We start from the raw sequence: 13,668 nt of genomic DNA, 5'->3' as shown, positions 1-13,668 counted from the left end.
AAGGAAATGGCTGCACGTGCAGGCATAGGCTTATCTTGGCTTGCTAATGTGATGATCTGAACTGGGCCACGGAATCATAAAGAATTGGAGAATGTCTTGTAGGCCATTTAGTTCAACCACCTGCTTGAGGTAGGAAATCCAGAGCTAAGAGCCTTCCTTTCCCCCCAAGCAATGGTTGGCAAGCTTCTGTTGGAAGAGCAGCAGTGAATAAGAGCCCACAACGTCTCTGGATAACTGGTCCTATTGTCAAATTGCTCCAGTAAGAAGTTTCTTCTATTGTTCAACCAAAAATTGCTCTGCTGTTAATTCAAGTCCATTAAGATCTAGTCCTTTCTTCTGGGGCAGCAAAGAAAAAGAAGAAAACTACTTCTGGAACTAAAACATATTCTGGGGCTAACTGCCTTGGTGAATCATGGTTTGAATAAAGCTACATATATGCTTTTTAAAAATGAATTGATGTCTTTTTAACTTTGATAGATAAAATAGAACCTCTAGGCTCGGAGGCAGTAGGATTCTGAACGCCAGGTACTTGGAGGGAGTACGGGATGCTTCTGAGCTCAGAGGCTTCATATAGCTCTCATGACTAGAAGCTATCTGCCCAAATTTTCAAAAACAAGAGGATGTGTGTGCGAGAGGAGTGTGTGTGTGTTGTGGGGGCCGGGGATGTCTAGGGTGGCTTTAGTAAAAGTTGGGAATGATAGGGTTTGCTAATTTTCTACATAAACACTGCAGGATGAATTCAGAAACAAATATAAAAAACCCCTCTACAAAATCTGCATTAAGTGCAGCTCAGGTGTGAATTGGATTACTGGTGTAAAGGCTTTGCACGTAACAATGTGCCCAGATATTTTAATTAGAAAACCTTACCAAATAACATTAGTTCATCTGGCTGCTACTGCAAAGGGTTGTGTTTGGGTTTTTTTTGTTAATCTTCAAGATTAATTTTTAAAGGGCAGATGCCATTAGGTGTGAACTACCATCTGTTCTAGGATAAAATGTATATATAACAAATGTGTGCCTAGCTTCAAAGCGCTCCATAAAACCCAAGTGAAAGTAAAAGATGCCAACTTTACTTAGCAGGCCATCCCTAGGGAGCAGTTTGCTTTATTTCTAGATGTATGCACAGAGACACACACACAGACCTAAAACTCCATTAAAGCCATGATAAATTCAACAGCACACATCAGCCATAAAAAGCCCAACTCAACAAAATCCTGGAACCATTTAAATAATTAATACATTCAACTTTTCATTATGGAATATTTGCTATGACAACTATAGCAAAGAGCCATTCGCTTTAGGCGGGTTATTATGATATTAAATGTACAATCCATTTTATAATTAAATTTTTATTTTATTCTTTTCTTCAGAAAGAAAATTTGCTGAAAATATATATATTTGCAGTTAAAACGTCCTGTTCTGACAGTATGTTTTTTCTGGCATGCCCATTTAAGCCCCAGCATTTTAATTAGCTGCCAAAAACAACAATTATCCTTGGATTTAAGAGCTACCTTAGGGCTCAGCAATGCCAGACCTGCATATGGCTGGTTGCAAATAGTAATTATTCTTTAAAATTTAAAATTGAAACAAAACGCTGGCCTATAAAGCATGCTTAACTTGAAAGGCAGAAAATTAAAATTAGAGCAAACTCTAATGCCAGTATCTGATACGTTGCATTTTTTTTACGTGTTCCTTTCATGTGTGTGTCAATATTAAAGACCAAATACTGCTATATAAAACTGTATTATGTTAAGACATCTTCTCCAATGTGATACATTACACATCACAGTTAAGAGGTTTTGCACTGTTCATGCATATTTCTTAGTGTGCCTCATCCTAAGCACTGAGCAACTGCAGAAGCGATTCTTGACAATCTCATAGCCCATATGATGGCGCAGGCAGCCACATGCACCTGCTTGAGTCCCTAAGAAAAGGGGACCAAGTGTAGAATATGCTGATATTTAAGATGGGCCAGGCTAGGTAAGCCAAAGGATCCATCTAGTCTAGCTTCCCAGTTTTCACAGTGGAAAGCTGGATGCCTCTGGGAAGCCTGCAAGCAAGAGACGGAAGGCAATTGTTCTCTGCCTTTTTTGCTCCCCAGCAACTGGCTTTCAGTGCCATGGTGTCCCTGAAACTGCTGGAGGTAGCAAATAATCACTGACAGGCCTACCCTCCATGAATTTGTCTAATCTCATCTAAACCAGTGGCTGCCCCCACGTACTGCAGCAGCGACTTCCAATAAGCATATGAAGAAATAGCTTCATTTTGCCTGTCCTGAATCCAAGTCCCTTCTGAAGTATACTAGTAAAAATTTAACCTTGTTTAAAAATTCTTGCTGAGACGCATGAATGGGAAAGTTAAGCGCTTGCTGATTTCAGAGCAGCCTGGGAGAAAATTGTATGGTTAGACCGTAATAAGAAAGCATGGGTTTTTTAAAAAATCATTATGGCTACTGCTCCAGTGTGTCAAAATAGGAAGAAGGTTTGCTGGAGGGCAGTTCACTAAGAGTCATCTGGTGTTTTTTCATGGATTGACACAACAGGCTGAAGATGTATGAAACCTGCATGCACTTGAAAATTCCTTCAATTACCTTTGCAATTCCTTGCATTTTATGAATTTTTAAACCTATCTGCCCCTATATACATAAGCCAGTTTAACAAATTGCCATACCTTTCGATCCTTTCCCAGGAGTGGCTTCTACAGCAGTTTTGCTCCATATAAGCATTATCCCACCTGAGTCTCCAGTGAGAACATCTCCGTTTCCTAAAAATGCTAAGCACTGGACAAATTTGGGTTTTTCATATTTCTAAAAAAAAAAGAAGGAACAACAAAATGCATTTTTTAAAAAAAGTACAATGTGCAAGGCAGACGTACAAAAAGCAAAACGGGCATAATCCGAAACATCCCGTTCTCAAGACATTTCTGTGGGCTGCTTCAAACATGGTAGCACTCTCTCCATCTCAACCATTGCTTTGGAAAATGTGGGGGATGGCTGCCATTCATTATGCCGTAGCACTTGAGTAGAGCAGCAGCAGGACAAGATGCTTAGACTGGTCTCTCTCGCTTTCTGCTTTCACTGCTGCATCCACCCCACCTCACTCTGTGGAGTTCAAGACCTGTATCTTGGAGACTGAACATGCATTTAGAACTCCACAGGGATGGGTAGAATAGAGGTGCTAGAAAAACCAGAAAAGGTTTTGAAGAGGGCAGCACAGATGTTCAGCTGAGTATGGGAAACAAGTCCAACAAGATGGATGGAACTGGGTATATTTCACCTGGAGAAAGGAATACTGAGCAGGGGCATGATAGTGCTCTTCAAATAAATAAAAGGCTGCCCCAGAGAAGAAGACAAAGACTTGATTTCTGTTGCCTCAGAAGGCAGGACTATATCTAACAGGCCTGATATCACAGGAGGGAAGACTTTAGTTGAATATTACGAAAAACCTTTCAACAGCAAGAGTGGTTCAACAATGGAAATCGTTACCTAGAAGGGTGGCGAGCTCTCCTTTCCTACAGGTCTTCAAATGGAAGAAGGACAGCTATCTGAGGGGGATACACTCTTTCTCTGGATTCCCTATGTCAAGCTGTTGGCTGGGCTAGAAGATGGCCTAGAGAGCTCCACCCTGTTATTGCATGAGGTGGAGACATGATTATGAGTGGGAATATGGCTCACAAGGTTTAGTGGCCCTGCACCCCCTGCCCAAAATCACTCTTTCGAGGCTTTGCTACATACATTTTACAGTGGAAGTAGTTAAATGCATGTCTTTATGTAGTCACTCAATATATTAGATATGGGACCTATTAAGCAGAACAGTCCTTTCTTCTCCACAACAGTTATCTAAGGATCATCAGTCTGATAAATTCAGATGATCTTGACTACCAAGGAAGGAAGCTTGCCCAGAGAGGAAAGATGCTTACCCCAAAAATCCCTTGCTTCCTTGTCAAAGAATTGCCGCTCCAAGTCCAGAAAAAAATATGGGATTTGCCGGATGTTATTATTGTGTCTTTGTCAGTTGGATGGAATGCTACTGCAAGAACAACTTCATTTGTAGTCTGTTGAAACAACAAAAGGCAGTTACCACGGTTAACATTCCTGCTTACGCAGATAAGTGGAGACAATTCACCATTATGCAAACAAATACCACATAATGGGCATGTAAATGAGTATATTTATTAATAGCAGTTCATTTTTGCTACCTGGGGTTCTCCAAGCCACTGTCCCCTGCACATGCCTGCTCTGAATGTACTCCATCTTTGCTGCCAGGCCCCTACACTCTGTCCCACATTTTTAAGGAGGGCTTCCTACTTTGAAAAGAGGCTTTTTCAGAATCACCAAAGAGGGAAGGGAAATATGGAAAACCTTCCATCGTGAACTTCCTTCAGTTAATTGTCACAGGATCCAAGCCCTTGTTATCTGGAATACATTAATTTCCCAATGCTAATAATATGAGGCTGAAAGCAGAAGAGATCTAGGGTTTAATCCCACCTACACACTAGCCTCTCTTCAGTTTGCAGATGTGAAAAATGGGGCGAGGGATTGAGAAAATGACATTAGGTTCTTGACACATACAATGAAAGATCCTTCATAAAGATAACTTCTGTGTCAGAAACCACGTGTGGCTTTGTAAAAGCACCAAATAAACAAAAACAAACAGCATATATGCTGAACTCTTGCAAATATTTTGCTCTATGAAGCTCTAAAATAGGCTTTCTAAGATTATCTGACTTACATGGGCTTCTAAGTTTTCCATTCGCATTTCTCAATATCAAACACTGAAGAAGCTGCGGTCTCAGAAAACAAACATTACTACAGTTCACGGCATGTGTATCTGTGTAATGATTTTGTACATATATATATGTACAGGATACCGGATATATGAATTCTACTAATTACCTTAATCTCGGCTACTTTTGATCTCTTCTGCCAATCCCAGACAGTCAGCATGTGCTCGTTAGAATCATCGATCACACACAAATGTGTACCTGAGTCCTTAAGAGAAGAAATTAGCAAAGCATGTCTTCATTAGATGTAGGCTAAGCTACAAGTCAGATAGAATTCAAAAGGCCTAGTATGTCAAACAATGGTTTATCAAGACAGTGGAGAAGACCTTGCAATTGCTCCTTCCTAGTGAGGAGATAGTTTAACCACAAATCCCAGTTTGGATGACATGATGAGCCAAATATTGCCTTATGGTGCAGCACTAAAAAGAGCTGAGGAGGGAAAAAATGGCGGCAACGTCACTCCAAGAGTCCACACATTTGCTGGTCTTGGTAAGCCACAGTTTGGCCTACCAAGTCATAAGAAGCAGGCCAGTGTGATGTATGCAGATAAAACTTGTACAAATCCATTTCCCTATTATTTTGATGATTATTTGAGGTTATTAATACCTAGCATTCAATATTTACAATGACATTTTACTTTCAAGTGCAGATTCACACACAAACCAGGTGCAACAACAGCATGGCTTGGGTTACATGCTCAATCTGTAAATGACTCTGAACGTGGAAGGAAATCGCCCACAAGTGAAATTCCATAAAGCCAGCTTAATCTTTCTGCTAGACTCTCAAGCTGCTACGTGTAAAGTTTTAGCACACCAGAGCAGCTGCTGCTCATGCTGTGGTGTAGTAGTTGAGAGCGTTGGACTAGACCTGGGAGACCAGGTTTCAAATCCTCACTCAGCTGTGAAGAACACTAGGTGACCCTGAGACAATCACACAGTAACATACGAATACAATCGCATCTGGATAGGCTTAGGGTAGATAACATGCCCAACATTAGAAGAGTTGGAAACATCTTATCACATCCTAAAAGTCAATCCAAGCAGCTGATTTTCTTTTCTACCTTTGTCTAGTATACTGTCCACTGCCACATATCCCTAAGTACATTAAATGTGCCCAAGATGCACACGTGCACATGTTCCATTGGTGCTAAGTTAGAGAAAAACTATTATTAAAGTCGGGTCACCTTTGACCTGAGAAACCTCATACTTGTTTTCTTCTTCTTCTATAAAACCTCACTATTTTGACAAATCTGGGATGCACTGCTATCACCACCCACCAGAGATGTAGAAATAAAAATGTTTATGCTACAAACACTGATATGGCCAATGCTGAAGTACTGAGACTAGACACTTGCTATTTAAAGAAATGGATAGGGCTAAGCTATTTTTGAAAAGGGCAGAAGTGCAAAGCAAGGGTTTCCTTATTTCCTGTTCTAGGTCAAGTCCAACATCAGAGGGAAAAACAAATCCTTTGTATCAGAGCTTGCCAAAATTTAGCCTTCCTGAACTTCCTTACAAGAAACAAATCTTTCAGCAGGTGTTGAAACAAATACACAATGCAGCCTTCATTTCTATTTCTGGCATTGCTTGCAGACTTGGTGGGGTTCTTTTGTGGTTGTTGTTCCATCATCTGTCCTGTGTTGCACCATGGAGAGCTATCTACCCTCTAGAGAGCCGCGTTTGAGTAGAATGTACACACTCATCCCCACAGTCCTCAACACTCTTAAGCTGCATGTTAGGTGACTCATTCTGGTTTTTCATTATTTTTCACAATTAGGGCAATTCTGGGGGGGAGGGTACAATGTCAAAGCATAGACTTGCTGTCAGCAACTGTCAGAACACTAACTGATGGAGATTTCCATAGGATCTGGCTGCTTGAGAACTAAAGTAGGGTTGGGGAAACCCATGGTCCTCTCGATGCTGTCGCATGCCAACTCTAACCAGGCACTGCCAATGGTCACTGGCAGAACCCGGAATACAGTAACATCTGGGAGGCCATGGGTTTCCCATCCCTGAGCTGAAGCACCACAATTCCCATGCCACTGTACAGTGTGCATGTCATGTGTTGATCCAGCGCACCATGCTGCTGTGGGAGGATTGGTTCGAACGGCTAGGCTGACAGTAACCTTAGGACAAAGCTTTGTTGTACAAAGCTACAATGCCCTGGTGCAGTTAACTAGCAAACAAGCAAACAACAAGAAGAATGCACAGAAGCTGCCTCTGAGCATGGCTGCAATTGGACAGGACTGAGTTGGAAACCACGCACCAGCTTCGTGAGTACAGTACTCTGCACACAACAGGAAGCATATTCTTCCATAGTGGAAATGGAACTGATTAGCAGCATGGATGGGGCAGACTCTCCTACTCCCTTTATCTGCCACTGGATGCAACTTTACAAACAGGTTAGCACAAAGCATACTGCAAACCCTCAAAGCTATTTAAGTCCCTTAAGTCCACAGAAGTAATACAATATCAAGTTTTGTTGCTTAACTAGCAAAATACATACAAATCCACAGGAGTTTCATACAACCTTGCATATATTAAAGGTAAAGGGACCCCTGAATATTAGGTCCAGCCGTGACCGACTCTGGGGTTGTGGCGCTCATCTCGCTTTTTTGGCCTAGGGAGCTGATGTAAAGCTTCAGGGTCATGTGGCCAGCTAAGCCGCTTCTGGCGAACCAGAGCAGCACACGGAAACACCGTTTACCTTCCCGCCGGAGCGGTACCTATTTATCTACTTGCACTTTGACATGCTTTTGAACTGCTAGGTTGGCAGGTGCAGGGACCGAGCAACAGGAGCTCACCCCGTTGCGGGGATTCGAACTTCCGACCTTCTGATCGGCAAGTCCTAGGCTCTGTGGTTTAACCCACAGCGCCACCCGCATCCCTGCATATAGTAGCTAGTTCTTTAAAAAGGCGATGTTGTGTACTATATATGCCTGTCAGCCATTTCCTTGCTGTATCTTACATGATTCTGGTTTGATTCAGAGGGAGGGGGTGATGTTGTAAAATCCAGTATCTTTTTTTTTTGTTTCATTTGTTTAAAAATGCATTTCCCTGCTTACCGCTTTTGAAAAATCCAGGCATCCTACTCCACGCTCGAAAGTCCCAAGGCCAATGACTTGCAGAGTTGCCACACTCACCGAATCCCATACTCTAACATGGGGAGGCAAAGACTGAAAATGAAAACAATTTCATAGAAATGGTTACTGCAAGGAGCTGAAAACAGAGACAGGCAAAATTAGCCTTACATTAAGCAGTTTAATCTTTTGGTTGAGGTGAACACCACCAATTACTGAGAAATGAAGACCTTGCAACAATACGGGTAACTGAGCATGCTGCTTTTCAGATCAACCTTCAGAAACAGGATTTACAGTGTAATCTTATACGTTTGCTTTAAGGCAAGTTCCAATGTTGCTTGCTCCTAGGCAAGTAGGTATAGGATTTCAGACTTACTTGCAAACACCTTGTCACGAGAGGGGGAAAGTGCATTGAAACCCCAGTCTGAATAGCAACTAACCAGGTATTTGGTAAAACAATATTTGCAATGGGTGGGATCTAGAGCTGAACAAGCTGAAATCTGTTCACATCACAGGGTTCACCCCCTCCCCAAAAAAGCCTCCCCTGAGGGATTCGTGATAACAGACACAAAAAAGCTAATAAATCATGAAACTAGCAAAAATGACTGATGCAACAGGCTCTGCAATAAAGATTAATCTGCAATTAATCCAGAATGCGGCAGCTAGACTGGTGACTGGGAGTGGCCGTCGGGACCACATAACACCGGTCCTGAGAGATCTGCATTGGCTCTCAGTACGTTTCCGAGCACAATTCAAAGTGTTAAAGTCCTAAACGGCCTCAGTTCTGTATACCTGAAGGAGAGTCTCCACCCCCCTTGTTCAGCCCGGACACTGAGATCCAGCGCTGATGGCCTTCTGGAGGTTCCTTCACTGCGAGAAGTGAGGTTACAGGGAACCAGACAGAGGGCCTTCTTGGTAGTGGCGCCTGCCCTGTGGAACACCCTCCCATCAGATGTCAAGGAAATAAGCAGCTATCCTTTTTTTAAAAGACATCTGAAGGCAGCCCTGTTTAGGGAAGTTTTTAATATCTAATGCTATATTGTTTTTAACACTCAATTGGGAGCCACCCAGCATGGCAGGGGAAACTCAGCCAGATGGGTGGGGTATAAATAATAAATTATTATTATATTATTAGGTCAACTATCAGCTGGTGTAACTACATTTCTTTGGAGTGAATTAGTCAAAACGTGACCTTGGTCAAAGTGTCTCTTCCTCCCAACAGCCAAGTCGTCCATCTATATATACTTTGCAGAGATGAGATTGGCTTTAAGTGCCAATCACAGCAATACACTGGACTGTTTATGAGTGCTGCCACTTTGCTGTGTGCTCCTGCCGTGCTTTTTTGCCAAAGGCTTTGGGTCTTTTGACTAAGGCACGAGGTCATGTTTTGTTTTCCTTGAAGCTGTGAGAGCACATGGGTAGCCACAGTTCCAGTAAGAATTGCTCCCCGCCCCCCTTTTGAGAAGGGGAGAGAAGGATGGGAAGTCTGGCTAAAATAAATGTTTCAAGAGCCCCGTGGGCCTTCTGCAAGAAATATGCAACACACAACGCAAGATTATGCATGAACTTGTGCTTTTCAAATTATGCACCAGAGGTGAGCAGAAGTGAAAAGTGGACACTCCACAAGGCCTTCCTGGTTCCCATAAACACAAACCAGCTATTGAGGCAGGATTTCTTTAAAAGCTTACTCTTCCATCTTTATCCACTCCAGCTAGCTGTCCAGTTGCAATCCTGATTTTGTCTGGGTGCACAGCAAGGCTAGAAGACACAATGCCAACAAGGAAGTCACTTGTTGTGGGCCAACATTCATGGTAACAACTTGCTTTTACAAATGCCCTTTCATGGAACCCCTGTTCTGAGAAAAGAAGAGTGTGTCACTGAACAGCTTTTAGCACAACAGCAGCACATTGGTTCTGAGGGTTGTGCGGTCCGTGTGCAGCTTGGAGTGTGCTAAATCTGTTATATGGTGATGAAGGCGAAGATTTCATAAAATCATAGAATTGGCAGGGACTACAAGGGTCATCTAGTCCAGGCATAGGCAAACTCGGCCCTCAAGATGTTTTGGGACTACAATTCCCATCATCCCTGCCCACTGGTCCTGTTGGCTAGGGATCATGGGAGTTGTAGTCCCCAAAAAAAATCCGGAGGGCCAAGTTTGCCTATGCCTGATCTAGTCCAACAGCCTGCAATGTATTCCTAGGCCTCTGTAGCCTTCAGATCTCTCTCCATGCCACAACCCTCACTGAATCTGCCTTGCAGCTGGAGTGCTTTTGCCTGGCTGGAATGTGTCCTTGAACCCTTGTTTGTCTGGACAGAGAGGAGTGTGTGTGAATGTGCCCAGAACCAATCCTGTTCCACAATGGAGAAAAATGGCATTTGTTGCTCCACCCGCTTCTCCCTCTGGAAGAGCCTGCCATTGGTTTGTGGTCCTTAGAAGGTTTCCCAGGAGGAAATGTGGTCTTAAGGCTGAAAAATGTATCCCATGCCTGCTATGGACCAAGCTCCAGAGAAGGAGACTCTTCTTCTTCCTCACTAAAAAAAACACCTGTTGCTCTAATTCAGATTCGAATGACCTTGCTACTATTTTCAGCAGATCATTCGTATGCAAAATCTGGTACAGAATATGAATAGTCACATTTGTAAGACATACCACAGAAACTTCACAACACTAACCATTTAATGCAGTCTGTATGTCCCAAGTAGTGGCGCTGAGTCCTCTCCTCATAGTTAAACAGTACTACCACGGATGCTATGAAATATACTATTTCTCCAGTAGGAAGGAGGTAAACATTGGCTCGACAGTCCCTTCCACGATAGCCGTATCTTTTTTTTTAGGTCAAGGTTTTTAAAATCCATGAATATTAAGAGAGAATCAGTTCCACAAATCTCACACCGTGAAGGTCTGTGGAAATGGGAATGAATAGACCATTCTTTCATAATCTGCCTCAGATGTGAAACACAGTACCTCCGCCATACATATATTTTAACTTTTGGGAACTTAGATTCCCCTTGCTTTTTGGTGTGTGTTAAATAAAAGCCACATAGGAAACAAATGTACTGCAAGTTGCGTGAGTATAAAACAAACACACGAAGACTACCCAGAAGTATGAAGATTAAAACAGAGTCAAGTTTGTAAACCTGAAATATGAAATTTTCATTAGGCAATAATAGAAGCCGCTGCACAACCTTTAAGTACCTTAACCTGTTTTGCAGCCACGGAATTGCATCAGACAGCACAGGCCTTCCTATTGCTCCATTCCGGAGAGGAAGTGTATCAGTTCCATTTGGCCTTTTAAAAGAAGTGTGTGAAAATTCCAAAAGCTCCTCGCAAGGTGGCAAGACACCGCTAAGCAATTGCAAAATATTCAGAACCCTTTTTAGGATTCCAGCAGGAGAAAGGTAATTTTTAAAAATATGGTGTGAAATAAAACAACTTCTGCACAATAGAAACATGAAGAAAATAAATAAAATATTTATCCACCGCCTCTTTTTAGTTTCTGCTACCTGTCTCTATTTATTATTATACTGTTGGTTTCAGTTGTGAGCTGCCCTGAATTCTGTATACATGACAGATAGGTGGGATATTCTTTTTTCTTTTTTTAATATAAATGAATAAAAGAGGCCCAGGTAAAGAGGAGGGAGGCAGAGAGATGGGGCTGCAGGGCCTCTCCACCTGCTCTGCAGAAAAAACTGCAACTTTTGCCTTCTCCTCTCCTTGAAATCTTTATAAACTCCAGCTGCTCCTTACAATAATTCTGTCTAGCTGTTGTCGTTTTACTGCTTCCCTCCAAATCTCTTTCACCTTTTTGTCTTGTTTTGTGCAGTGACTGTCTGGTTACTGAAATCTGTCAACTACTCATGGGAGTCTTTTCTGACTAAAGAGTGGGATAAAAATGCTTTAAATAAATACACATAAAACATAAGGAGATTGGAAGCTAAAATACTCCTACACACACACACCCTTATTATTTCAGGAGATTAGCATAGTGGCAGCATAGTATCTGCGCTGGTACCTTCACAAACCATGGTTAGCACTAAGTCACTGGCCTGAATTGCATATTATGCTAAACCAAACCATGGTTTAGCAAGGATGCATCACCTAGAGGAGATCATGGCTCCTTTGCTAAGCCATGGTTTGGCTTAGTATGCTGACCAAATCTGGGTTGATGGTTTCGCTCTCTCCAGGCTAACTAAAAGCTACAAAGGTATAGGTGCCTTAATACATCTCGTTGCACTGATATATTTTATTTGGAAAGATTTCTGGGGTGTCAGCACTAGATATCCTCTACTGAACTAAATCAATCTTCCCCAATCTTGGCACCCCCTATTCTGCTGGACTCCAGCTTCCACCACCCCAGACAACAAGCCTAACGCTCAGGGATGATGGGGCAGGAGGTCTAACCAGGTTGGAAAAGATTGGACTAGATGGGCGCTTGGATCTGATCCTGCAAAGAAACTCTTAAATGTTCTCAAACGAAACAGTAACCCAGTGCTTAACTGTGTGGAATGTGCAAAGCATTGGAGGGACTGTGGGAAAATGCCTGTGCCAAGCAAGAAGGAAGAAGTCAACACAAACAGCACCAGGAAACTATGAGCGGTTACCAGATGAAAACCAATAGCCTATTATTTAGTGATCCCAAAATTATTTTTCCCTTAGAGGAAGGACTTTTCTTTTTCTTTACACTACTATTAAATTATGCAGGCTTCACAGTGATAAAAGAAAACAGGAAACTGGACAGAAAAAGGAGGGGTGGGGAAAGAAAAAAGAAAAAACCACTGGAAAAAACAAGTTGCTGGTTTTTTTAGGTTTGTGATAAGGATACACCCACTCCAGTTTTAATTTCTCAGAAGGCAGCTCTGTCTTGATTTCGTAATATTTGTCTACCTCCGAAGGAAGAAACATTGTGATTGGTCGTCCCCGCATGAACATCTTGATGTACTCTCCTTCTGTCAAAACAAAACAAAAGCATGCACTGTGAGTGAGTTTGCTTTGCAAGCAGAAATGTTAACAGACCCTGTAAAGAACTACATTTAAAAAAAATGTAAGCTATGGATTTGATACAGATCCTGGTGGGACACCATCAGTACAACTTTTCTGGCTCAGACCTAATGAGGTGGAACAAATACATCCTTCTTTCTCACTACCCACCAAGATACGCTTCTCACCATCTTATCAACTTCAAAGCCCGATGGATGTAATCTATGGGCTGCTGCCCTCTTACTGAAAGGCACTGAATCTTTGTAAACATTTGCTGCTTCTCCCCACTTCTCCATTCACTCGGTATTCATTTAACAGTTCTACATGGCCACTCCTAAAATTTCTAAGGATAGCGAGACTGAAACCTCTCTTCTTCCAGCCCAAGGAACAACTTAAGAAAAAGCAAAATGTGTAAGTAGCAGGAAGCAAGGACCAATTTTTACAGGTTCAGGAACAGGCTCATTAAGCCGTGCCTGGTGGGTGAGATGCCATCCCACTGCTTTTCAGGTTGGCATAACCATCCCATTACCTTTCTCCAACTTTGGGCTCTGGACCATATAGAAAATTTACTTCCTTTGCGGTTGAGCACAAGACTGTCTCCACTTTGAGATTATTCACCCCCACCCACTGCACGTTGAATGGAAAAGATAGATTAGGGTCAGCAAACTTTTTCAGCAGGGGGCTGGTCCACTGTCCCTCAGACCTTGTGGGGGGCTGGACTATATTTTGAAGAAAAATAAAAATGATATGCCACACAAATAACCCAGAGATGCATTTTAAATAAAAGGACACATTCTACTCATGTAAAAACACACTGATTCCTGGACTG

General features: G+C 42.2%; 1 protein-coding gene across 3 annotated transcripts in view; it reads right to left on the bottom strand.

Moving 5' to 3' along the window:
- The window catches only part of EML4 (EMAP like 4), a 94,935-nt gene that overhangs the window by 25,541 nt on the left and 55,726 nt on the right, over positions 1-13,668 (bottom strand). For all 3 annotated transcript variants that reach the window (XM_081854576.1, XM_081854577.1, XM_081854578.1), the window contains 7 exons: positions 12,685-12,808; positions 10,535-10,684; positions 9,550-9,619; positions 7,847-7,957; positions 4,895-4,990; positions 3,919-4,053; positions 2,671-2,806 (listed from right to left, as the gene is read on the bottom strand). In XM_081854576.1, coding sequence (XP_081710702.1) covers positions 2,671-2,806; positions 3,919-4,053; positions 4,895-4,990; positions 7,847-7,957; positions 9,550-9,619; positions 10,535-10,684; positions 12,685-12,808 — 822 coding nt within the window. The remainder of the gene's footprint in view (positions 1-2,670; positions 2,807-3,918; positions 4,054-4,894; positions 4,991-7,846; positions 7,958-9,549; positions 9,620-10,534; positions 10,685-12,684; positions 12,809-13,668) is intronic.

Source organism: Podarcis erhardii (genome assembly GCF_964252035.2).
Source record: "Podarcis erhardii genome assembly, chromosome: 3".
Taxonomy (NCBI): Eukaryota; Metazoa; Chordata; class Lepidosauria; order Squamata; family Lacertidae; genus Podarcis; species Podarcis erhardii.
The sequence above is the reverse complement of the archived record's forward strand: the minus strand, read 5'-3'. Positions and strand labels throughout refer to the sequence as shown.